This window comes from Aythya fuligula, chromosome 23 (genome assembly GCF_009819795.1).
Source record: "Aythya fuligula isolate bAytFul2 chromosome 23, bAytFul2.pri, whole genome shotgun sequence".
NCBI classification, from domain to species: Eukaryota; Metazoa; Chordata; class Aves; order Anseriformes; family Anatidae; genus Aythya; species Aythya fuligula.
The window spans coordinates 6,529,518-6,553,715 of record NC_045581.1 but is presented as its reverse complement, the minus strand read 5'-3'; the positions used below and the strand labels follow the sequence as shown (position 1 = coordinate 6,553,715).

The 24,198-nt window shown below is 62.7% G+C and overlaps 2 protein-coding genes across 2 annotated transcripts; one reads left to right on the top strand and one right to left on the bottom strand.

The window, feature by feature from the left end:
* The first annotated feature begins 5,602 nt into the window (after positions 1 to 5,602).
* Positions 5,603 to 10,301, top strand: YARS1 (tyrosyl-tRNA synthetase 1). The gene is made up of 14 exons (XM_032202432.1): positions 5,603 to 5,659; positions 5,745 to 5,809; positions 5,950 to 6,096; positions 6,188 to 6,363; positions 6,543 to 6,672; positions 6,862 to 6,942; positions 7,278 to 7,370; positions 7,570 to 7,705; positions 7,855 to 7,940; positions 8,326 to 8,461; positions 8,773 to 8,867; positions 8,991 to 9,184; positions 9,270 to 9,411; positions 9,538 to 10,301. The coding sequence occupies exons 1-14, from the start codon at positions 5,644 to 5,646 to the stop codon at positions 9,646 to 9,648; spliced, it is 1,608 nt and encodes a 535-aa protein (XP_032058323.1). The 5' UTR covers positions 5,603 to 5,643; the 3' UTR covers positions 9,649 to 10,301.
* A 221-nt stretch (positions 10,302 to 10,522) lies between these two features.
* KIAA1522 (KIAA1522 ortholog) lies at positions 10,523 to 18,450 on the bottom strand. Its single transcript, XM_032202420.1, has 7 exons — positions 18,265 to 18,450; positions 16,638 to 16,793; positions 16,335 to 16,390; positions 15,113 to 15,230; positions 14,583 to 14,699; positions 11,553 to 14,486; positions 10,523 to 11,332 (listed from the first exon to the last, which is right to left on the bottom strand). Exons 1-7 carry the CDS (start codon positions 18,317 to 18,319, stop codon positions 11,310 to 11,312), a joined length of 3,459 nt encoding a protein of 1,152 aa, XP_032058311.1. The 5' UTR covers positions 18,320 to 18,450; the 3' UTR covers positions 10,523 to 11,309.
* Between the last annotated feature and the right edge of the window lie 5,748 nt (positions 18,451 to 24,198).

Below are 24,198 nucleotides of genomic sequence, written 5' to 3'. Positions count from 1 at the left end.
TCACGGGAGCAGGGGGCTCCGTGTGCTGCTGCCAGGGGTGCAGCCCCAGCCCCTGCACCTGAGGCTGCCCAGGCTGCTGCTGTGTTGGTCAGTGCTGGAGAAGAGCAGGGAGAACTGGTCACATTGCTTTACTTCTGCCAAAGTGCAGGGACAATAAAAGATGCACATAAAACTTGTACCTGTTTCTATGCCACCCAAGAGGTCCCAGGAGCTGAGAAATCCTCAAACAGTCCATTAATCAAGCTGTAACTGTAATTTCTCCTTCATGACTGAAGAGCCCAAGTCCTATACCTTCCCTGCACGCTTTTTCATTCAAGCCAAATGAGTGTTGGCAGGTAAGAACTATTTCAAAGATTAACGTTTTTTCCTAGCTCAGTACCAGTCAATAGACCAGACTGTTTCAAGGCAGAGCCTCCTAGCAGACTGTTTATTTGTATTTCACACATTTGTTTCTCCATATGTTCCCTTATACTACTCTCCCCTTCCATCACCTTAAACCTGGGTATCTGCTTTTTAAAGGCATTGATCTCTGCTATTACAGCAAGACCAGATGGTCACAGACATCTGTGGCTCTCTGTAAGGTATGTCTCCCTCTTCTCCCTTTGACTCGAGAGGGACACAAGAAAAAATATTATCAGGTCTATCCCAGATTGCAAGAAGTCCAGTGAAATTGGGAAACATCATAAAAGTCTCTCAAACCAGCCCCCAAGGAGAAGTGCTGGCAGAGTCCTGCTAGCAGAAGCATTGGGGGAAGGCAGTGGCTGGAGGTCAGGCGAAGCTAGCATGGTTTTCCAGGTACCAGGTGCTTCATGACTCTGCTGAGAGTGATCCTGTTCTGAGGGACACGAGAAAAGTTGTCTGTGCAGCAGGTGCTGAAAGCACTAGCCTATATGCACCATTGCAATGTTAATGACCTGTGAAAGCTTTCTCCTGAAGTGCAGATGTTTGGGTGGAAAACGAGAGAAGGCTATGTTTAGAGATGGAAATGCTTTTTCTGTTAGTTTGTCCTTCCCCCGCCCTTTTAAAAATAGGCCCATCCAGTTAGATACGTCGCTGAGGATGAGACTAAAGAGCAGAGTGCTGGCATTCGGTGCCAACCACACAGTTATAAAAGAAGGAGCCTCATTACTTCTGCAGACTGATACAGCCCGACCAGAATTGCTGAGGAGGATCTCATCAAGAGGGATATGATTCTATTTACTGTTGAATAAAGGGCAATAATGAAGTGTGAATGCTAACAAGTGGTCAGCTGGCAGAAATCTTTTGTGGTCAATCAGTTTCAGCCACTCGTTTCCATGCAGATGTTCAAATCGCGTCTCATTGCTACATCTGCTACGACGCAGCCTCAGCAGCGTTTAGATCCCTATGGGAAGCTGAAAATAAATTTATCCATTCAGGCTGAATATCCTCTGGAAACTAGAATGAGAGGAAGAACAACCAAAACCATGGGTTAGCACCACTCTTGGCACACAGTCACCCAATACAGATATAAGAAAGTGGTATTTAGAGAATCCACAAGTGCAAGAGACCATGGAGATAAGTGAAAAGATAAAATCCCTGCCATAGCCAGCCTGTAATCCACCCAGACAACATACGAACAAGAAGCAAGAGACAGGATAAAAGGAAGTGCAAAGAGATTATGTAGAGGAAGGGATAGCAATGTAAGCCTACCATGATATAAATGCCAGGAGACTTGCAATACAAAACAGAGCTAAAGATTTGTGGCAGCTTTATATCATGATTTGAGTCACTTGAACAGTTGCCACTTCTCAAAGGGAATTCCCTGGCTGGCTCTGAAACCTGTTAATTTTCCTTTAGGAATGTATCAGGATCATTCTGCATCAATACATAATCAATACACAGAAAATACACAAAATATTGCTGCAGATCCGGGTGCAAAGAAGTGCCATACAGGGTCAAAGTCAGCCCACTGAGACGTTTTTTCTCTGACAACTGGGAAAGCCCACACGGTGTCAGGCTGAATTCCAAGCCTGCAGCTACTTGGAATACAAGAGGTTTGCACTAATAAGAAAACAAAATTGTGTGCATCGCAGACAATGTTCCTCCCCAGCAAAATAGATCTCTATTTCACTCACCAGCCTTGTTCATTTGGAGCTTCTGCCTGATTTTCTCTGACTCAGAACATACGTCTTGCATTTTTAATTTGAAAGGAAGAGAAAACAGGCCGTTTTAGCTTTCCTTGCTTAGTTCCCTCTGCATTACTTATGCTGTATTCATACACTGGAAAGCAGCCCCGTGGCTATGCAGCTGTTCGTGCAGCCCAGATAAGTGCAGGCTCCACGCAATGAACCACAAAACTGTCAGCTTCTTCTAACTCTCAAGAAATGACAATTATTGCACCCATGAACAGTCGAAATGAGCACAGTGGGAGGCCATCCATGGAAGCTACCAGAACACTCCTTGCCCTTCAGAACACCCCGGCTCTACCAGCCTCCCCTTCCAGTGCTAACAAGCGCCCTTCTTATTTCCCTCTGAAAAGTAAAATATCCTCAAAATATCACAGAACATGAGTTGAGGAGGCCGGCCTCCCACCCCAGTTCATGTCCTCCCCTGCGCCCTCCTCACCGGCACAGCCTCACCCCCGTGGTCCAGGGTTACAGAGCTCTGCATCTGGGTGAGATGGGATGGGTGTGCTTCTTTCGTTCAGTCTCCCCTTCTGAAGTGTTTGTCTGTTCTTTGTGTCTTTAAAATAACAAGTGGCATTAATGTTTTGGGCACATCTATCACATCACGCTGCAGAAGACACAGAGGGACAAAGTGCCTCACGGAACCAGTACCAACATTAACTTGCGGTGGTGCCGTTTTATGCTTACACAAATAACATTCTTTATTTAAATAAATCCACGAAGATAACATTCTGAGAGCAAAGCAGGGGAGAAAGTGTTACCGAGGGAAGCAGCAAGCCACCCTCCGGCTCACAGCCCACAAACCCGCAGCGAGCCCTCGGGAGCAGCAGATTTCTGTTGTGGCACGGCCACAGCAGGGGCAATGCGGAGGACACCGGGGTGCAGCAGGGCTGTGGCAGCCCCGGGGGGGCCCAAAGAAGCGGGGCTCGGAGCCCCGGGGGCAGAGGGAGCCTCTCCTGGAGCCGCTCCGCTGCTGCCACCTGCGGGAGCCGCAGCGGCAGTGCCCGGGGCTGCTGCAGCCTCCCCGGTCCCAGCCTCGGGTCCTGCCCTCGCAGCACCTCACGGGGTAAAAAATCGGGCACCTCCCCGCTATTTCAGGGCACCTTAAGAAAAAACGAAGAGGGAGACAGCAGCAAGCGGCCAGCCAAAGTGGTTCGGTGGTGCTGGGGCATTTTACAGAGAGCAAAGGCATTTAGTGGCTTCAAAGAAATCACTTCTCCTCCGTCTGGGGCTCAGGAATGACCTTGCCTAGTGTAGTGGGGTTTATGTGGCAATGTTTTGGTAGTGATGTGCGTGCTTGGGCTCCTATGGACATTGCAAGTAGAAAATTAAAGGAATAGAATCAGAAACGTTGTAGTCAGCACTGAAATGTGTGTTTATTTTAGTGCTGCCTGATGGCTGTTTAGCATCTGAAGATTCCTGCTCCACATCATCCGCTGGAGAGTCTGGTTTCCTTGAAAAAAACACTCATTGTTGCTTTGGGAAGTTCTTGGTTTCCTGACCCAGAAGATGGCTTGGGACTTCTCAGGTGCTGCACTCTCATCAGCTTTGTGCTGGCCACAGGCAAGGTCTGAACAGGGCACAGATTTTCCCACATGATCACCGCAGATGTTGGACACATCTGTGCCTGTAGAGGAAGTTTTTCCCAGGCAATCCACACCCAGGGTTTGCTCGCCTTTAGGCATCAGCCACCCCGAGAATTCTCTGGGAAAACAGTCACTAGCATCAGTCTGATCACACGCTATGTGATCATTTATGACTTCAACTTCCTCCAAATAATTGTCCTCCAGTGGCTGATCTACATAGTCAGCATCGATTGGGCTAAGGTTTAGAAGCTCGTCAATATCAAGGTCAAAGAGCATGTCGGTTACTTGGACTGACAGAGGTACCTTTGATTTCTCTGTGATCTCCGAGGCTACCTTTGCATCTTCACTGATGACTGATGCCCCAGTGCAGCTGCTGCTCACATCCTTTTCACTCTCCCCACTTACATTTTGGCTCAGAGTGCTTTTTCTAGTTATGTGCTGCTCACATTCCAAGCATTCATCTGCCAAGATTTCCTGGATCTCTTCCTCAGTGTAATTGAAAGGAGAATTCACTTGGTCACTGTCTGACAGTTCCAACAAGGAGTCGTCTGGCTCACTATCATCAAAACATCTGGCTTTATCTTGGCTTTATCTAGAGAAGGGGCTACATCATCATATTTTGACTCAGAAGAACTGGCAACTAAGCAAGCATGGCCAGAATCATCTGGAAAGTGAGAGGATCTTTGAAAGCAGGCAGAACTTGGGGCATGGAGCAGCTGTTTCTCTGATGGTGTGCTCCCCGTCTCTCAGCCTGCACTTCCATTCCCCAAGGAGACAAAACAAACAAAGAGCCTTTTCCAGGTTAGGAAAAACTGAGCAACAGAAGAGCAGTTCTGTCACATAACTAACAGGACGTTCAGCAGCGCATTAGTCACTCTAAACACTCATACAAAACGAGTATTATAATGAAAGATTGTAAGATAAAAGCCTTCCTGTAAAATTCAATAGTTTAAAAATATCTACAAACAAAACATGTTTTTTCTCTTTGAGAGGATTCACGCTAACATGAATCTTTTGACCTGAGAGCCCTGCATTTATCTGACTCTCACCCAGCAGGAGAATCTGGGCTCAGGCAAAGTATTTCCTGCCCCCTTTGACCAACAGATTTAAAGGAACACCTTTTGTCTTTCCATTGTTTTGATTATTGCTGCTTTCAAAAAAGGAAGTTACCTACTCCAGAAATAAAAACCAGCAGTTCTGCTGTTTCCTCTTGTCATTCTGTCCAAACAACAAAAATTAGCACTTCTGGAATAACACTGTAACCTCACAGAAGGAAGAAAAACCCTCGGGAGCCTGCCACATGCACACAACCTGTACAGGAGCACACGGAGTGATGTGCAGTCCTTGCTAAGACATGCCAGGAGTTCTGCGAGTGCTGCAAGTGCTTGGGTGCTTCAAAGAGAAACAAAAGGCAAATAAATTAATTGTGGATTGGGTCCTGCGGGGTGTAGCTAACATGGTTCCTAACGAGTGAGGGCTTTAAGAACCAAACACCTCACACTTTGCTGGAACTCTTTGCATGAAATACTTCTGGAAACGTGAATTGGGCCCTGCAGGGTGTAACTAACGTGGTTCCTAACCAGCGAGGACTTGAAGGAGGACCAAACGCCTCACACTTTACTGGAATTCTTTGCATTAAATACGTTTGGAAATGTTAATATGCTCGGCTTGGAGCGCTCTGGGGCCGGCCCGGCCCTGCCTGAGGGGGCTCCAAGCCCGTTGTGCCGGGGGGGACCACGGGGAGACCCCAGGGAGCGCGGGGGAGGATTTGAGCCCCTAAGCCCTGTTACTGCCGGCTCCTGGCGGCCGCCATCTTAGCGGGCCGGCCCCCCCCGGCCCCTGATTGGCGGAGCGCGCCGAGCGGCGGAAGTGACGTCAGGAGGGAGCCGGCGAGCACCGGGCTGAGGCTGATGCAACGCGCGGAGGGTCGGTGGGGCCGGGGGGCACCGGGGGGGGACCGGGCACCGGGAGGGGGGTCCCGGGGGGCCACTAACGCCTCCTTTATCCGCAGCTGCCGCCATGGAGGCCGCGCCCAGCCCGCAGGAGAAGTACCAGCTCATCACCCGCAACCTGCAGGTACCGGGGCCGGGCCGGGCCTAGCGCGGCGGGGGGGGCCTCAGGGCCTCACAGGGCCTCACAGGGCCCTGAGGGGGGGGGGTTGGGGACATAATGGGGGGGGGTCCCGGTCGTGTAGGACGCCCGTGGTCTCCCCGCAGGAGGTGCTGGGCGAGGACAAGCTGTCGGCCATCCTGAAGGAGCGGGAGGTGAAGATTTACTGGGGCACCGCCACCACGGGCAAGCCGCACGTCGCCTACTTCGTGCCCATGTCCAAGATCGCAGATTTCCTGAAAGCGGGATGCGAGGTGAGGGGCCGGGGGGGGGGCTCGCACCCTGGGGGGAGGCTTTGTCGCCACGCTGTGGGTCCCTGACCCCGTCTCGGTCCCTCCGTGCCAGGTGACGATACTCTTCGCTGACCTCCACGCTTACCTGGACAACATGAAGGCCCCCTGGGAGCTGCTGGAGTTGCGCACTCGCTATTACGAGAACGTGATCAAGGCCATGCTGGAGAGCATCGGGGTGCCCCTGGAAAAGCTGAAGTTTGTCCGGGGCACGGACTACCAGCTCAGCAAGTGAGTCCTGGGCACGCACTCCTCTCTAGGAGGGAAAGCCTGGCTTGGGGCTCTGCTGTTCCCAGGTTTGCTCTCAGGCGCTGTCGTTCAGGGAACAGAGTGAAGCTGCCTCCAGGCTTCTCTCGGTGTGTCACAGCCGCCCCCCTTCCTGGTGCTGACGGCGTTGCCCCTTCCCCCAGGGAGTACACGCTGGACGTGTACCGCCTCTCCTCCATGGTGACGCAGCACGACGCCAAGAAGGCAGGAGCGGAGGTGGTGAAGCAGGTGGAGCACCCCTTGCTGAGCGGGTTGCTCTACCCAGGCCTGCAGGTGCGTGGTGGGGCCACTTGGCAGGGTCCCAGTGCCGGGGAGGTGCTGGGCAAGGACCACGGGGACGTGTGAGGCTGCGTGCCTGGCCCTGGGCATTGTTCCCGGGGCCCAGCAGGGCCTCCAAAGGCTGAGTGAGCTGGGAACTGGTGTCCCAGGACCAAGCTCAAAGCTCTGCGTTTCTCCCCGCAGGCCCTGGATGAGGAGTACCTCAAGGTCGATGCGCAGTTCGGAGGAGTTGATCAGAGGAAGATCTTCACCTTTGCAGAGAAGGTCAGGAACGGGGGTGTTGGGGTCCCTTGTGGTCCTGATGCAGGGCTGGGAGACTCACAGATCCACTGGGAGAAGCGTGTCAGTGGTGTGTGAGCGTCACGGGGCTCCCTGCAGCTCCTGCTGCTGCTCTTGTGGCCTGCAGGGCTCTGGTGTGCGACACGGGGCTGCCACACATCCCTGGTGGCGGCTGCCAGGGCTTTGTGAACCCCCCAGAGCCTGCTGGGTCCCACTGCTGTGCTCAGGGTTACCTGGAGCCAGGAGCACACAGGGGCTGTGGGTTAAGGTTGTCCCGCAGAAGAGGATTGTCCGTGACTTGCCTCCTTGCTCCTTCCCAGTACCTCCCTTCCCTGGGCTACGCCAAGCGCATCCACCTGATGAACCCGATGGTTCCCGGCCTGACGGGAAGCAAAATGAGCTCGTCGGAAGAGGTTGGTCCCTGCGTGGTGGCTGGGGTCAGGGGCTCTGCCGGGCACGGCTTCGTGGCTGGGGTTGGAGTCTGCACCCCGAGAGGAGGAAACTTCTCCCTGCCCTCAGGCTGGGGCCTAAGGAAAAGGTGCAGCAGCGCCAGCACGAGTCCTCGCTTGGGCGAGAGGCTGGGAAAAGGGCTGCAGAAATCTCTTCCTCCAGGACTCCAAGATCGACCTCCTGGACCGCAAGGAGGATGTGAAGAAGAAGCTGAAGAAGGCTTTCTGTGAGCCCGGGAACGTGGAGAACAACGGCGTCCTCTCCTTCATCAAGCACGTCCTCTTTCCCCTCAAGTCAGGTGAGGGCTCCCCACGCTGAGGCGCCAGGGCCAAGGCTTTTTGGGGGGCGAGGGGAGGGGATGGGAGCGTGCGGCCCCCAAAGTGGGGTGGTTCATCTGGCTGAGCAGGGAGTGAGTCCCGTGGGCTAATCGGAGCCTTAATCTCACAGAGTTTGTGATTCTGCGGGAAGAAAAATGGGGAGGAAACAAAACCTACACGGACTACGAGGCCCTGGAGAAGGACTTTGCTGAGCAGGTGAGTGCAGGGAGGAGCTGAACGCCCCCCGCCCCCTGTCCCTGAGGCTCCCACAAGCTCTGTAGGAGAAAATCTGTGCCAGGGAGAGGTGCTTGCTGTGCCCTCCTGGGACTTGGTGGCCCTGGGCTCTGCCTGCGGCGGGACTGCCTCAGCCAGGCGTTCTCCCTGAGGTTTGTCCCCCGTCAGACGCGGTCAGCCCTGCCCTTTGTCACTAGCAGCCTCCCAGATGTGCTTTTATCCTGCTCTGGGACGAGATCCGTGTCTGCTGAAGCTGAGGGGAGAGATCTCAGCACCCCTCTGGCCTCAGATCAGGGACCTGAAGTCTGCTTCTCCCCCCCGTGCTGGAGGAGACCTTGCAGAGCCCCGTCCGTCTGTCGTGCCGCAGGTTGTGCATCCCGGGGACCTGAAGAACTCGGTGGAAGTGGCCCTGAACAAACTGCTTGACCCCATCAGAGAGAAGTTCAACAGCCCGGAGCTGAAGAAGCTGACCAACGCGGCCTATCCCAACCCCTCCAAAGCCAGTAAGGAGGCGCTGGGAGCTGGGGGAAACGGGGCCCAGGGGAAAATGGGGCTGGGAAAGGGAGGGTCCCTGCAGGGACAGCCCTGGAGAGCATCAGGTGGAGAAATAGGCAGAGCCGGGGCTGTTTGCCTGCCCTAGAGATGTCACCGTGCATCTCTGCTGTTGTTTGAGAGGCTGGCAAAGCAGAGGAGGGCCAGACAGAGCTGTGTAGCCCAACAGGGAATTCAGGGGGTGTCGGATACAGCGTCTGGGGTCACTGTGTGCTGCCTGGGTTTACCAACAGCTTTCCCAACTGTTCCCTTTGCACCGCAGAGCCTGCAGAGAAAGGCACCAAGAACTCGGAGCCGGAGAACATCGTCCCGTCCCGGCTGGACATCCGCGTTGGCAAAGTGATCAGCGTGGAAAAGGTGCGGGAAGAGGGTGGCAGCGTGGGCACTCGGCGTGTGCGGGGTGGCAAAGGGGGCGGCTCTGCCTCGTTCTTTGCCGTCCCAGCCCCTTTCCCTGCGCCTCACCTTGCTGCTGTCTGCTAGCACCCGGACGCCGACAGCCTCTACGTGGAGAAGATCGACGTGGGCGAGCCCGAGCCCCGCACTGTGGTCAGCGGCCTGGTGCAGTTCGTCCCCAAGGAGCAGCTGCAGGACAGGCTGGTGGTGCTGCTCTGCAACCTCAAGCCCCAGAAGATGCGGGGCGTGGAGTCGCAGGGCATGGTGCTGTGCGCCTCCAGGTGAGGGAGGGGGGTCAGGACCGAGCCCAGCGGTGCCGAGGGGTTTGCGGGTGCCACCCCAGGGTGATTTTTGCTTCCTCTGCAGCCTGGGGGAGCCGCGGCAGGTGGAGCTCCTGGACCCGCCGGCTGGGTGCTGCGCTGGGGAGCGTGTTTATGTGGAGGGCTACGAGGACGGGGAGCCCGATGACGAGCTCAAGCCGAAGAAGAAAGTCTTCGAGAAGCTGCAGGTGAGGGGCTGGGATGGGGCACGAAAGCTCCACGCAGCTGAGCGAGGTGCTGCTGCCCTGCAGGGAGCCCTAACCTGCGTGCCTCAGCCCTGACCCTCTTCCCCCCTGCTCTGTTTTGCTCTCCAGGCCGATTTCCGTGTCTCCGAGGACTGCGTTGCCCAGTGGAAGCAGAGAGACTTCCTCACCAAGCTGGGGAGCATCTCGTGTAAAAGCCTGAAGGGGGGCAGCATCAGCTAACCAGCACCAGAGAGCTCGCACCTCCTGCCTGGCCCCCTGCACCGCCCCAGCCAGGCTCTCCTCCCCGGTCTCCATCTCCTCCCCCAGTGCCCCGAGCAGGGGGCTCAGCCCTGCAGGACCTGGGGGCTCTGGGACTGACTTTGCAGCCTCCCCAACATCACAACAGCGCGAGGCCTCCTGGGGAGCTGCCCCTGACATCTCCTTTGCCTTGGGCCTGCTCAGCCAGCGCTGGTGCCTCCGTTGTGGGCCAGATCTGGGAGCCTGGCGATGGCACCAGCCCTGAGGGACCGGTTTCTTCTGCCTCGTGCCATCAGGCTCCTCGCTGGGGCCATCAGCATCCTCCCAGCTGTGCCAAGGACTGGTCCTGGCTCCAGGACAGCACCTGGAGGTGCTGCAGTGAGGGTTTTAAGGGAAGGCTGCTTGCTCAAACCTGTGTTGCTGCTACCGGGGCTGGGGGCAGCTGCCTGGCAGCCAGGGGGGCCCCCTCCCCTCCCCTGCCGTTCTCGGGGCGAGGGCCGGGGCTGCTGCAGTGTGTGAGGAGCCCCGGCCCCACCAGCGGGCCTGACCTGAGGCTGTGGGGGCGTGGGCCTTAAACACTGACTCGGGAACCATCTGTCTGCCATAAACCCCAATAAAACCTCGGGCTGACTGCATGCGGGCGTGCCTCTCTGTCCGGGGGGAGACACTGAGCCAGCAGCCAGCGCCCCTCCCGCGTCCTGGTGCTGCCAGGAGCCAAACAGCCCCGGCTCTGCCCACCCCGTGGGGACAGGCGCTGGGAGCCAGCCCTGAGGGAACGCAGCGGTGTGGGGCCGGGCACCTGCTGTAGGGGGGGAGAGGGGGCCCTAGCCAGGAAGCACAGGAGGCAGCGAGCTTCAGTCATCGTCTTTACCAGCCAGGTACAGAGCTCTGAGCAGCTACGCGGCAGCAGAGGATTTTTTGGTCGTTTTGGTTTGTTTTTTTGTTTTTGTTTTTTTTTTTTTACAATCAAAGAAATCAAACTGTGACCCAAGGTTACAGAAACAGAAATCGAGGCTCTTCCCCGGGGCTTGAACATCCAACTCAGGGGGCAGCTGCGAGGCTCCCGCTGTGCCCGGCCGCGGGGCGAGCTGTGGGATGGGAGCGGTGCTGGCCGAGACCCTCCCCCTTGGAGCTCGGTGCCCCCCAGCCAGCGCCTCCGTCCCCTCCTGCTGCTGCTGCCTGCGTCCTCCTGGGGGCTGCCGTGGCCGCAGCCTTCCAGTTCCTTTGTCCAAAGTGCTTTGATTTCTCACGGGGCGGCTCCAGCCCCGAGCCCCGTCCAGGAGGGCTGCGCCTCCTCCCACGTCCCCGCCGGTGGGTTCTGGCCCCTCGCGCTCCTCGCTGCGCGGCTGCTCCGCTCCGCACGCACAAACCAAGCAGCAGCCCGGCAGGGAGGAGGTGCTGGCTCTGAACGCGGGCCTCGGAGTCCAGTATAAAACAAAAAATTGCAAAATAAAGCTGTAGTACTTAGGAAAAGTGAAACCAACACCATTTTTGCATAAATATCATCAAGGCCATGGAGGCTAAGGCTGTTTGCTTCCTGTATTAAGTTAGTTGCCAGTTCCACGCTTGTCTGTTGACCTGCCCAGGTCCCTGAGAGATTTGGATTCCTGTCTGCGGGGGCACGAGTCCTGCAGCGCCGTCCTTCAGGCTGTCTCTCCTCGTCTGTCTGCAAGGCGAGAGGGAAAAGCCCGTCAGAGACCTTCCCGCACCCCAACTTCCCACAAGCCTGGCCCTCGACCAAACCATCCCAGTGCCCCCAGCCCCAGCACCATCCCCACCACTGCCGGGGGGTTTTGGCTACCAAACCCTCAACACGTGCCGAGTTCTCAGCCCACAGCAGGGTCTGAACGTGGCCAAGCAGTCCCCAACCCTCCCGCCCCACCTACCTTGTGCCGGTGGCTCCGTGCCCGGGGCTGCAGCGCTCCTGCCCTCGGCCGTCGCTGCCGGCTCGCTCTGAGTCCTGCTCTCCTCCGCCGGGGCTGCCTTGGCCTTCCCGTCCGGCATGGGGGAGCCCAGCGCCTCGGGTGCTTTGGGGCTCAGGGAGGACGGGGCCGGCCCTGGGCCGAGCGAAGGCTTCTTGGCGACGGGCGGGGGCACCTTGCCGGGCTTTCGGAGCACTTGTGATTTCCCTGGGCCCTGCTGGGCAGCGGCCGGGGCCGCCGAGCGCTGCCCCGAGAAATTCATCAGCTCGGCCACCAAGTTCCTCTTCAGGTCGGCCTGCGCCTCGGGCGACGAGGCCGTCTCGATCACCAGCTTCTTGGAGCTCTTGGCGAAGATGAAGCTGGCGGTGGAGGTGGGAGATTTGTGCCTGGGGGAGAGCTGCCCGTCCGCGGGCGGCCCCTCGGGGCCGGGCTGAGCCGTTTTGCTGCCCGGGGGTTTCTCAACCATCCCGGAGGCTGCCGCGGCCTCGCCGGCAGACAAAGCGGCCGCCTTGAGGTGCACGGCGGCTTGGAGCTGGTTCGAAGGCACCGCGTCTTTGGCAGGAGGGGGCTGCCGCGTGGACAGGGCCCGGCGGACGGGCTTTTGGGGCACCGGCCGCTCTTCAGCCCCGGTCCCGGCCCCGGCAGGCGGCTCCACACTGACGGAGCGCAGCCGCACCATCTGCAGCAGCGAGGGCGTGACGATGGGCAGGCTGGCGTCCTCCTTGGGCACTGGGCCGCTCTTGCTCCGCGACGCCGGCTCCTTTTTGGCATCCGCCCGGGAGCCGTTCGCAGCCTTCTTCAGGCCGGGTTGGGGCGGCGGAGCCGGAGCTGAAGGTGGGGGGAGAGGAGGCGGCGGGGGCACGACGGCCTCGGGGGGAGGCTTGGTGGGGGACGGCGGCCGCGCTGCCCCGGCTGGAGGGTCCTGCTGCTGGACACGCGAGGAGATGGTGGCTGATAACAAGGAAGACGCAGCCTCCGGGTTCGGGGCCTGCTTCTGCCCAGCTGCCGGAGCCGGCACGGCATCTGGCAGGGACAGGCTGGAGAAATAGGCTTCATCCGGAGGGGGGAAGTCCGCCATGGACAGGTCGTGCACCTCGGGGGCTGGTGGGGGTGGTGGGGGCCAGGTGGCCTCCGCAGGGGCCTCGCAGGCAGGCTCCGGGCTCGCCTCCGCCTTCTTAGCCGGCGGTGGAGGCGGGTGGTAGGCAGGAGGCGGCGACGGCGGAGGAGACTTGGTGCCGGGCTTGGTGGAGGGCTCCTGGCTGGTGATACTGGGCACCGGTGGGTCTGGCGAGGGGGCGAGGGGGGCGGCGGGGGCTGCGGGTGGCTGGAGCTTTATGGGTGGCAGGAAGAAAGGAGCGGGCACCTTGGGGTGCGGTGGGATGATGAACCTGTCCGAGCGGCTCTGCGTGCAGTTCGGCGTCTCCGAGGGAGCCGGGTCCGAGGCCGAGGAAGAGATGGAGGTGAGGGAGGACGAGACGGACAGCGCCGGGGACTGCAAGGAGCACACCCGGTCCGGCTTCTGGGGCTGGACCCTGCCCGGGGAAGCAGCCGGGGGGCCCAGCCCCTTGGTGGGCAGCGTGGGGGTCCCGCTCTGGCTGGAGTAGCCACTGGAGGGGGACATGGTGCGGTCGGAGCCGTCCAGGCAGCTCCACTTGGGCTGAGCCGTGGGTTCTCTCAGCACCACCGTCACGCCACGGTCACCCGGCCCGGGGCTGCCCCGCGAGGCCTCGGGGGAGCTGGTGCCAGCCAGGCTCTCGGAGCGGACGCTGCTGGTCTCGCTCAGCGACGACGGGGAGAAAACCTCGTCCTCGACCGTCGGGCTGAAGGGCTCGGAGCGGGGGGACCAGGGCACGCCGCTCTCCCGCTGGGGCCGCCGGTCAGGCTTGGGGGGCAGCCCCAGCACTTTGGGTTCCCCCTCCTCCACCTTCTGGTGCAGAGAATAGGTCCTGCGAGGGGGCGCCGGGGGCTTCTTCATCTTCCTGAGGGAGACGCTGCGTGCCGAGGAGCGCTCGCTCGCCAGGCTGCCCGTGTCCGAGCCCTCTGCCTGGCTGCTCGTGCTGAAGGCGGGGGACGCCCGGCCGCTGCTGCCGCTCACGCTGCGGGGCCCCACGGCCAGCAGCCCGTGCGCTGTGTGCGCGGGGGCCACGGCGGGCTTGGAGCAGGTGCTGGCGAAGCTGGCGGAGCTGTAGACGCTGACCTGATCGGTGTCGGAGCGTCCCGCTGCGTCCACCTCGCTGCGCGGCCCCGCCTCGGGCTGGCGGCGGTCGGAGCCGCCCTGCGAGGAGATGGTGGAGCTGTTGGAGACGATGGTCTCGGTGGACTGCGAGTGGCTCCAGTTGTCGCTGGAGGAGGAGGGCTCGCGGCTGCGGGCGCTGTGCTCCGAGAAGCGGGTGAGGGAGCGCACCGAGGCTGGGCTGGATGACACCAGGCTGCAGCGGCTCAGCGTCCGCACGCTGCTGCGCGTCAGGGCCACCACGTCCACCATGGGCGGCAGGATGGCGTTGGGGATGATCTTGGACATGTAGGTGCCCTGGGGTGAGATGGACATGACGGGGCTCAGCAGCTCCTGGGGGCTGGCGCTGGTGGTCATGCCCGGCACGGCCAGTGACTTCGGCCTCGCCATGGGCGACAGCTTGGCCGCCGTCTTCCTCCCCAGCAACGTGTCGTCGTAGTAAACGCGGTCGATGTGCTTCTGCAGGGCTTTGTCCGCCTCCTCCAAGGCTCCCAGGCGGACGCGGGCACCGCCGGGGACATCCAGAGGTGGCAGGTTCCCATCGATGGTGGGGATGCGGATGGCATCGCCGGAGACCTGCCCACCGTTCAGCAAGGGCTGCGGTGCCTGGCTGCCCCCGCGCCCGTTGGCAGCGTGTCCCTTGGCCTCCCGGCTGTTCCTGAGACCTGGGAGCAGGGAGAAACGAACCAGGCGTGATCCCAAGGTGGATCCACCCAGCTGAGGGATGGGGCCGGACCTTAAAACTCGCCCACGACGCTTACCCAGCTCCTTCTGGACGTGCTGGGGGATGCCCAGCACCGTTGTCCTCCTCTCCTTCCTCTTCCTGCCAGCCCTCTCCGAAGATTTGGCGAAGGAATCGTGCGGACGGAAGGTGGAACCTGCGAGAGGTGTGAGCAGGGTCCAGCCGGCACGACGTGGGCCCTAGGCCAGGTCCCCCCAGCACCCCCAGCCCAGTGCCCACCACGGCTGCTTGGGATGCTCTGGGACAAGCCGAGCTCAGGCACCCGGCACAGCCCAGGGAGGCTTCGGCAGCTGCCAAACGGCCGCAGGGTCCGAGCAGGGAGGAGACGGCGTCTGTCCGTCCCTCTGTCCCCCTCGCCCAGTCCCAGCCCAACGCCTGCAGCAGCCTCTGACTCAGCCCGAGCTGCTTTCTCCTCCCCAAGGGCCCCCAGATACCGAACTCCGAGCCCAGAAGCCCCCCGGGTTTCCTGCCAGGCTCCCCGGACCCCCTGACCCCTCGCACCCCCTCGGCTCGCACCCCCCCAGCCCCGCAGCCCCCCAAGCCGGGCACCTTTCCGCTGGATCATCTCGGAGCGGATGGAGAGGGCGTCCTCGGAGGTGCTGTCGGTGAGGCAGGAAGCCGCCCGGCTGCGGAAGGACACGCTGTCATCCTCCGAGGACGCGCAGGACTGTGTGGGCAGACAGGGGGCTCGGGAGGGCTGCGGGGAAGGAGCGGCCCCCCCCCAGCCCCGCCAGGCCCCTTCTCCGCCGCGAACTGAGTCCGCAGCCCCAGCGCTGCCGAGACAAAAGCTTCTCCGAGGGCCAAAGGCTGAGTCAGCCACACCGGCAGCCAGAGTCCTCCCACCAGGAGCGGGGCCGGGAGCAGCCCCGGGGACCCCACACAGCCCCACGGCCCCCGGAGAGCCGGTGAGTTGAGGTCCAGCTGGGTGGAGGAGCCGGCACCGCCCTGACCCTGCTCTGGAGGGAACTGCTGGGCTCCCACCGAGCCAGAACCACCCCGGGGGCTTCGCCCAGCCCTGCTGCACCCCGGGGCTGGGGGGTGACTGGGGGCTGGGAGGGGAGCGGGGCTGGGGCAGGCTAGGGGACAGTCTGTGCCCCTTGTGATGGGCACGGCGCTCTGTGCCTCCCTCATCCCAATAAAGCACCTCCCGGCAGGGCCAGAGGGCAGGACCCCAAAAAAAAATACCCCCCCGAAGACTCACGGCCTCGCTTTCCCCCTCGCCGCCCGCTTCCAAGGGGTTAAGGTGGCCGAGCGCCAAAGGGAGGCAGCGCTTAAAGCAAATACACGTGGGTGAGGCGCTGGGAGCAGGGTCAGAGCTCAGGGAAGCAGCGAACCCGAGCTCAGCCAAGTGAGTGGGAGTTTCTCGCCCGTCAGCAGCCGGGGGGGGGCCCAGCCACGGGGCTGGATGCGGCCCCTGCTCCCCCCCTGGCTCAGCGCTGATGGGGGGACACCGCTGGGGTGAGATGGGGGGGGACAGAGGGACACTGACATGGAGGGGGGCCCCTGGGCAGAGCCGCACAAGGCAGGAGGTGAGGTGCCAGTGGTGAGAACAGGGACAGAAATTCATCGTGGGGGGAAAAGGGGTGACACCAAGGGGGTCACAGCGCCTTACTGCCCTGTACACCCCCCCGACACGGTCCTACAGCAGTGCTCTCAGCCAGGTCGCTGCCTCAGAGCTGCCCTGACCATCAGCGGGGGCAGAGGGCGCCCATCCTGCCCTCCTCACCCCCCCCCAGCCACGCAGAGGGGCTGGCCGGGGCTCCCCGCTCACCTGGAGGCTGTTGGTGTCCCCGTGGTCCCAGGCACTTTTGGTCTGCTTCTGCTTCTCTGCGGGAGGAAGGAAGGGAAAGGGGAAGGGGCTCAGGGCCTCTGCGGGATCCTGGGGGGCGCAGGCAGCCACGAGAGCGGCCGCTGGAGCCCAGGGCAGCACCGGCCACCCCCAGAGCTGGACTCTGCTCGCCCTCGCTCGCGCCGCCCATGCGGGCAGGGCAGCCAGCTGCCCGGGGTGCTGGGGGCACCGTGCCGCGGCAGGACAGGGTCCATGGCGGGGCAGGACCCCCCCCCCCCCCTTTACCTTGGTGCTGCAGGGACTTGAGCCCCTCGCGGGCCTGGTTGTGCAGCTCCTCCAGGTGCGGGGGCCGCGTGCTGGGGAAGAAGACGTTGTCGGGGCATTCCTCGCCCGGCTTGTACTGCACGCTCAGCCGCTTGTCGTTCTCAGCCTTGGCAGAGCCTGAGAAGGCAGAGAGAGGGCTCAGAGGGCTCCCCGGACAAATCCCCGCAGGACAGCAGCCCCCAGCCCCGTGGTGAGGCAGGATGCAGCCCCTGAGCCCCCCTTGTGAGCCCAGGGCTGATCGATGCGCTGGAGTCAGGCTGTCTCGGCTGCAGGAGCTGCAGCGTTCCCTCCCCACCAGCAGCACAGGGCTGGGGCTCGGCACTGCCTCCCCAGCACCTTCCTCCTCCTCTCCAGCACCTTCCTCAGAGCCGGGTGGGGGCTGCAGGCAGCCCGGCAGAGAAGGGGCAGCGAGGGGGGGGGAAATAAAGGCAGCAAAACTTTCCCTTCTGGAGGCTTGCATCATCTCAAAACCTCGCAAAGCGCCCCAAAAGCAGGGACCCAGCCCCACGCCCAGGGCGGGTACAGGGGAGGGAAACCGAGGCGCGGCCCCCAGGGGACCCGGAGGCTGATGCAGCCCCCATCAAGGCCCCCATGGGTGCTGGGGGTCCCAGGATCCACGGCACGGCCGGCACAGGGCCCTGCACGCCCCCCGTTTGCAGCCCCCTCCCCGCAGCAGGCAGTGCCCACGCACGGCTCCTGCCCGGGGGTCCGGGTGCCCACGGGGGGGGCTGCGCCTGGCAGGGTGACACGGGGACACGGGCACAGCCCAGCCTGCTCCCGTCTGCCCTCCACCGCCAGCACGGCTTCCGAATCTTCCAGCTTGGAAAAAAAAAACAAAAAAAAACACAACTTCAGGCTGAGAGAAGGGAAGGGAGACCTCCATGGGGGGGGTGACATAGGGCCGGAGGGCAGCGCTGCGGGGATGCGGGGCCGGCTGCAGCCCTATAAACACACACCCAGTCCCCGGCCCCCACCACGGCTCAGCCCCGGCTCCGGCCACGCTCCAGCTCCGGCACACAAAGAGCAGGCCCCGAACAATGGAGCCGGCCCGCCCTGCCGCGGCGTGCCACCAGACACCGGGCTCGGGCCCCAAAGCAGCGCCCGCGGCACGGCGAGCGGGCACCGAGGGGCTCGGCCGGGTGGGGAGGGCGCGTGGCGGATGGTTTGGGGACCCCCTGTGCTCGCACGAGGTCCCTGCGTGGGACACGAGGCACCCACAGCCCCCATCGCGCTGCCCTTCCCCTAAGCCCTTCCCCTCCTCAGTTTTGGCAGCCCCTCGCCGGACCCCCACCCTCGCACAGTCAGAGCCACCTTCCAGCAACACAGGCACGGTGATTTTAGGGGCGTGATGATTTTAGGGACACGATGCTTTTAGGGACACAATAATTTTTGCCATTAACTTCCCAGGCCCGAGGTGACCTTCCCTGCCCTCCCCGGAGCGACAGCCACTGCAGGGACCCCCCCCAACCCATGCCGGGTTGGCAGCAGCCCCCTGCGAGGCGCTGCGGGCAGGCAGGGTTGTGTAAGGACAAGGGTTTGGTGTATTTTTTTTTCCCCCCTCCCTCCTCTCCTCCGCACCTCCACTCACCCTTCTTGAAGAACGCCAGAAGCGAGGAGAGGTTCCTGCCCATGAAAACCACCATGGTGGCCAGGGGAAGGGGCTGCTCCCCGCGGGAGGGGGGGGGCTCTGAAGCTGCCTGTTGTGCCGGGGGGAGCCCTCAGCTCCCTCTCCCCTTCCTCATCCGCGCCGCAGGAGCCAGCGGGAGGATGCCCGGCCGGCGGAGCGGCTGCGCAGGGGGGGAGAGGATGGAGCCGGGGAGCGCTGCGCGGCGGCAGGAGGGGACAGCCCCAGCTGCTCCCTCCGCGCTCCTCGGTGCCGGAGGAGGAGAGCAGGAGAGCAGGGCCCCTCCTCTGGCCCTCCCGTCCCCCCCCCCCCTGCACGCAGCCTGCGGGGTCGGATCCTGCCTGGTGCTTGGGCAGAGCCCCGCGGGGCTCCTGAAGGTCTGCGTTCATCTGGGGCTGTGCCCCTGGTCCCCCTGTGCGCAGCGGCCCTACAAACCAGTATGGTGGCTTCGGAACCAGTGTGGCCAGCTGGGAAGAGCTGGGAGGCTTTTTCTCCCTGCCCTTGGGACTGCCCAGCAGCTGGGACGGAGCCGCAGCGAGGAGCTGGGGCAGGGGGCAGCGGGTGCCCCCCTCTGAGCCCCCAAAAACACCGCAGGACCCCCCCCAAAGTCCAGCAGCCGTGGTGCAGGAGGAGCAGATGCTCCGGGGATTCCTCTGCATCGCCAGAAGGGTCCTGAGCACGTCCCGGGGCAGGCGTGGCTCCTCTTGGGCTGCCCAAACGTTGTTTGGAGCCAGGCCCAGATTTTGGCTGCGGGCCCCTGGCACCGCACGCACCCCACAAGGGCAAAAAGGGCAAAAAAAAGCTCCTGCGTGACCCAGCTCCCTCCCTGCCTCCAGCACAGGCAGGATGGGGCCCGCTGCCCACGCGCTCACCCAGAAGGTGCCGGCGGCTGCGGGCGGGCGCTTCCCGGCTCTTTTCACAGCACGAGGGGAGAAGGGAGGTAATTAGGACATAATGAAAGGGCTGAGGGTGCACAAAGCAGGCAGCCACGTGCCGCGCCGAGCGCTGCCCCTCTCCTCTCCGGGCGGCACATCGCGAGCGGCAGCAGGAGCAGAGCTGGGGGAGCTCCCTGGGGAAGGATCCGGCCCGAGGGACAAAGCAGCCCGGTCACCGAGCAGCCAGGAGCACCCCAAAGCACAGCAGGGCACCAAGCACGGCCTCTGCTGCTGCTCCTCTCCCTGCTACCTTCGCCACCTCCTCAGCCTCCATCTCCTCGCCCCGGTGGTACCAACACCGGGAGCTCCCCGCTGCCAAAGGGAAACCTGACAAAGGGGAACGGGGAGGGAGGAAGGCAGCCGGGAGGCCTGGCCCCGCAGCTCTCGGTGGGCTGAGGAACCTGGGGCAGCTGCAGCCCGTGCCAGTCGCAGCACGCCCGTGCGCAGCCGGCGTTCCCGTCCCTCGCGCATTCCTCGCGACGCGCCCTGCATCGACCCGGCCCCTCCGGGCTCCGGCACACGTGCCCGGTGCGCACGTGGCAGCCGGATCCTGCTGCAGGAGGAACTCTGCTTCCTTCCCGGGAAAGGGCAGGACGGTCTCAAGGACGCTCTCCTTGCACAGGAGCTGGTGGCCAACACCGCGGGCCGGGGACTGCCGACGCCAGGCACGGCCTGGAGGGCACAGAGCGCCCCGAGCAAGGTGCTGCTGCTGCCCCTGCCTGCTCCAGAGGGCAACGAGGGGCATGGGCAGAGCCATGCGAGGGAAAAACCAGGGCTGAGACCCTGAAGGAACACGTCTGGGGCTGCACAGACCCAAACCAGGGATACTGTGAGCAGCGGTTGGGCTGGCCCCAGCTGCACGCATCCATCCCCGCCTGCGCGGCACTGCCCCGACTTGCCTTCGGGTCCCGCGGCGGGAGCGGGGAGCAGGAGGAGCAGGGAGCAGGAGGAGCAGGGAGCAGGAGGAGCAGCCCTGCCCCGCTGCCACTGAGTCAGCAGAGAAAAATGGGGAGGAGAGGGGGGAGCCGGGGGGAAGGGGGCTGCGAGGTCCTGGGGAAGGGAAGGGAAGGGAAGGGAAGGGAAGGGAAGGGAAGGGAAGGGAAGGGAAGGGAAGGGAAGGGAAGGGAAGGGAAGGGAAGGGAAGGGAAGGGAAGGGAAGGGAAGGGAAGGGAAGGGAAGGGAAGGGAAGGGAAGGGAAGGGAAGGGAAGGGAAGGGAAGGGAAGGGAAGGGAAGGGAAGGGCACAGCTTGGGGACCACGTTTGGGGACTCTCTGCACCGAGGGGGCTGCAGAAACACGGAGCAGCCTTGTTGGTGCAGCGAGGATCCGCACAGGATCTGTGCCCTGGGACGTGCCGCGGGACTGGGCTGTCTCAAGGCAGGCTGAGATGCAATAATATTTATCGTGGCTTCGGAGCCCCCGGCGGTCACGCAGCCCGCTATCTCCCAGGGGCTGCGGCCAGCCCCAGTCCTCACTTCGGGGCTGTTTCAGCCAGGAAAACATCTCCACAAAGCAAATAAACACGACCCAGGCTCCGCTGCTGGCTCTGATCTCAAAGACGATCCCATGCAGAGGCAGAAATAAAATTAATTTCAGATAGGAAAACAAACTCCGGTCTTTTTTATCCTCTCCATTCCAGCACGGAAAGCTACCACGAGGTCCCCAGGACTCGTACAAGTCATCAGGCCACGGCCAGGGCAGGCAGCACAGGGGACGGGGGCGAAACCCCAGCGGGAGGAGGGCTGATGAAGGGCAGGAGGGCACCGTGCTGCTCTGTGGGGCTGCGTGGAGCCAGCTCGGCCCTAACCCCAACCCCTCCTGAGCACAGGGCTGGGGACAGCCAGGCGGTGACCCTGTGGTGGGCAACGTCCCCGGCTCCCAGCCGGGCGTTATCGCAGCCCCTCGGCGAGGGCTGGGCGCGCAGCGAGCGGCCTCCGACGCGCGCCTGCGGGGCCAAACATCCCCGTGCAGAGAGAAACCTGGGACAAGTTGAGACACACAAGCACCGAGCCTCTGCTCCGGGTCACGCAACACACACAGGAGAGCTCGGCTCTCTCCCAAGCCGCTCCAGCCCTCGCCCTGTGCTGTCTCCACGCGCTCCCCCAGCCCCTGTGCTCCCCGCGGGCGGCCCGGAGGTGCCGAGGGCAATGGGCAGCCCCGTGCCCGCTCCCAGCCCTGCTCGGCTGTTCCAGCCCAGCGAGCAGGGCCTCTATCCCCATCCCCGCCCCGCTCGGCCCCTCCTGGGAAGCCACCGAACAGGTTTGAAGGTAAATAAGAGCAGGAGCAGCTTCCCCCCGCCGGCCGCGAGCCGGATCCGGGTAGGAACAGCCCAGCTGCAGAGCGTGGCCGCAGCCGGCGAGGGATGGGACCGGGGAACGAGCCCCACGGAGCCCCCAGAGCCCCGCAGGAACCCCTCAGCTGGGGACCAGCCATCGCCACCAGCTCCCTCTCCAGCAATCCACCCCGAGCTGTGCCGAAATCTGCAGCTTTTTCAGTCCTGCTTCCCCTTTCCTCCACCCCCCCGTGCCCAGTCCCACGGCTGCGTCCCCTGGGTGCGTGCCATCGCGCCCGCCGTGCTCGCAGGTCCCGAAGGTGCTCTGTGAATGTCAGGCATGCCTGCCGCAGCAGGTACTGCAGGAGCGGCTCCAGGAAATGGATTAGAGGCAAGACCTTGCAGGTTTCTCCACGCACGCACCCCCTGCCCCGCAGCCTCATCCCTCTCCTCCTGCCCGCACGCGTGCCAGGCAGGGCTGGCAGGAGGCGGCACGGCAGGGCAGGCACTTCTCCAGCGGGGGAAGGACGCGGTGAAACAGGGCCAGAGGGGCTGGGGCTGACCCTGAAACGATGGAGGAAAGGGAAAAATAATGATAATAATAAAAAAAAGGCCACGCAGCAAAAGGGCAGGACTCCTGCCCTGCCTCTCGGTGGTGGAGCACGGCTCGGCACGCACCCACCCCGGCTCAACGCCCGCATCAACCCCGCTGTGGTGCCTGCTGGGGCGGGCCCCCGTCCTTATCTGCCCCCCTGCTGTTTGTGGAGCCAGCCTGGCGTGGGTCTGCCTCAAACAGCGGGGGCAGAGCAGAAGGACGCCCCGAAATGCTCCCCCAGAGAGCCAGGGCTGCCAGCAGGCTCCACCACCCACAACCTGAGCACCCCACAGCTCGCCCCTCGCCCCCTCCTGCCCTCTCCATGCTCTCATCCCGGCTCTCATCAGCTCTGGTGGGCACAGAGGCTGGGCCAGGACCCCCCACGGCACCATAGCCACGGCCAGGCTGCCGGCCCGAGGGCTACTGAGGCTGCTCTGCTCCCCGCAGGGGCCAGCCCGAGGCCGGGAGCCCAGCACCGGGGTTCCCCATCAGCTCCAAGCCCCAGCTGACGGCGCTCAGCACCTCGCTGCCGCTGGGTGCAGCCTGGCCCAGCGCCACGTTCCTGCACCCTGACTCAGCAGGGCCCGGCGGGGCTGTCCTGATAAGGAGGAGATAAGAGGCCGTGGTCTCCATGGTGCTCAAGGACTGCCGGGGACCTTCCCCAGGCAGCTCCGCGGCGCATGGGGAGGGGAAGGAGAGGCCGGGGATGCGCCCCAGAGACAGACGGGCCCTGCTCGTCCACGGGGACGGGGAAAAGGAGACGGCTTTTGGGATCCCAGTCCCGCTGAGGCAGGTCTGGGAGGTTGGGCTGAGCACAAGGAGCGCCGTGACACCGGCAGCAGGGACCAGGTCGCGGGCAGCCACCCGTGGCCGCCCTCCCCGCTCGCCCTCTGGCTGTGCCAGCTCCATCCCACGGCTCCTGCCCTTCAAGATCAAACGGCAGCGGGCAGCCACAGCCGCCTCGCAGCCCGGGCTGTGCTTCCAAGTGCCTGTCTGGGCCTGAGCTGCCCCTACAACCGGCCCTGGGCACCGCAGCACGGCCTCGGCGGCACCGCAGCCGGAGCGGCAGCGCGTGGAAAGAGCCAAAACCCTGGGGGAGGAAAGAGCAACAAGGAGGGGAGGAAAAACAAAAAGCCCAGGAACGGAAGGAGCAGGGAGGTTACGCAGACGTGGCCAGCGGGTCCAGGGAGGGAGAGCTCGTAAATATTCTCCAAAAGCACACGGCGGGCCAAGCAAAACGGCCGCGGACCTGAGCCCCAGCGGGGAGCGGTGCCCAGCCCCGGCCACCCTCTGTGCCCCAGGAAAGGGGGGAGAAAGCGATGGGGCCGAGCATTTGGGGGATGGAGAGGGGACCTGGAGCTGCTGCTGGTCTGCTCACAAGTGATGTGCAATCGGCTTCAGACCTGCAAATCTGGGAATCCCCCTAAGGGCAGGAGGAGCGGGGAGCTGTGGGACCTGAGGGAGCCGGGTCCCCGCTCCCTGCCCCCAGCCGGTGATCCCGCTGCGCCCTCCAAAACGCTGAAGCGACACAATGCAAATTCCTTCGCTTTGTGGCCACCGCGGCCGTTGCCATGGAGCCGTGGCAGAGAACAAACAGAACTCGCCCCACGTTTTCTCAGCGCCTTCCACCCGGCGCCCTTCAGCCCTCCTCACACGGTGAGGCTGCGCCCGTCATGGGGTGAGCTGCCCCTTGTGGGGTGAGCTGCCCCTTGTGGGGTGGGATGCCCCCAGTGGGGTGGGATGCCCCTGGCATGGTGATATGCCCCCAGTACGTTGCTGCCCACCTGTGGTCCCCAGGGAAATCCCAGTGCCCCGTCCTGCGAGGACACCTCCAGCTGCCACAAGTCTCAGAGCAAGACACGGCACCAGCCAGCGGGTCAGGCTGGCAGAAAGCTTCCTCCTGAAGAAGCTCAGGGCAAGAACACGAGCTGGAGAGGGACTTCCAGAGAGGAAAAAAAAAGCCCCCAGGTTTGGGAACAGTACGGGATGGGACCAGGAGACTGCTGGGGGCTGTGCCAGGGGCTGCTCAGAGCCACGAGCCCCAGCGCATCCTCACGGGGAGGTGTGGGGCCAGCACAGGGCAGGAGCCCAGCTCCG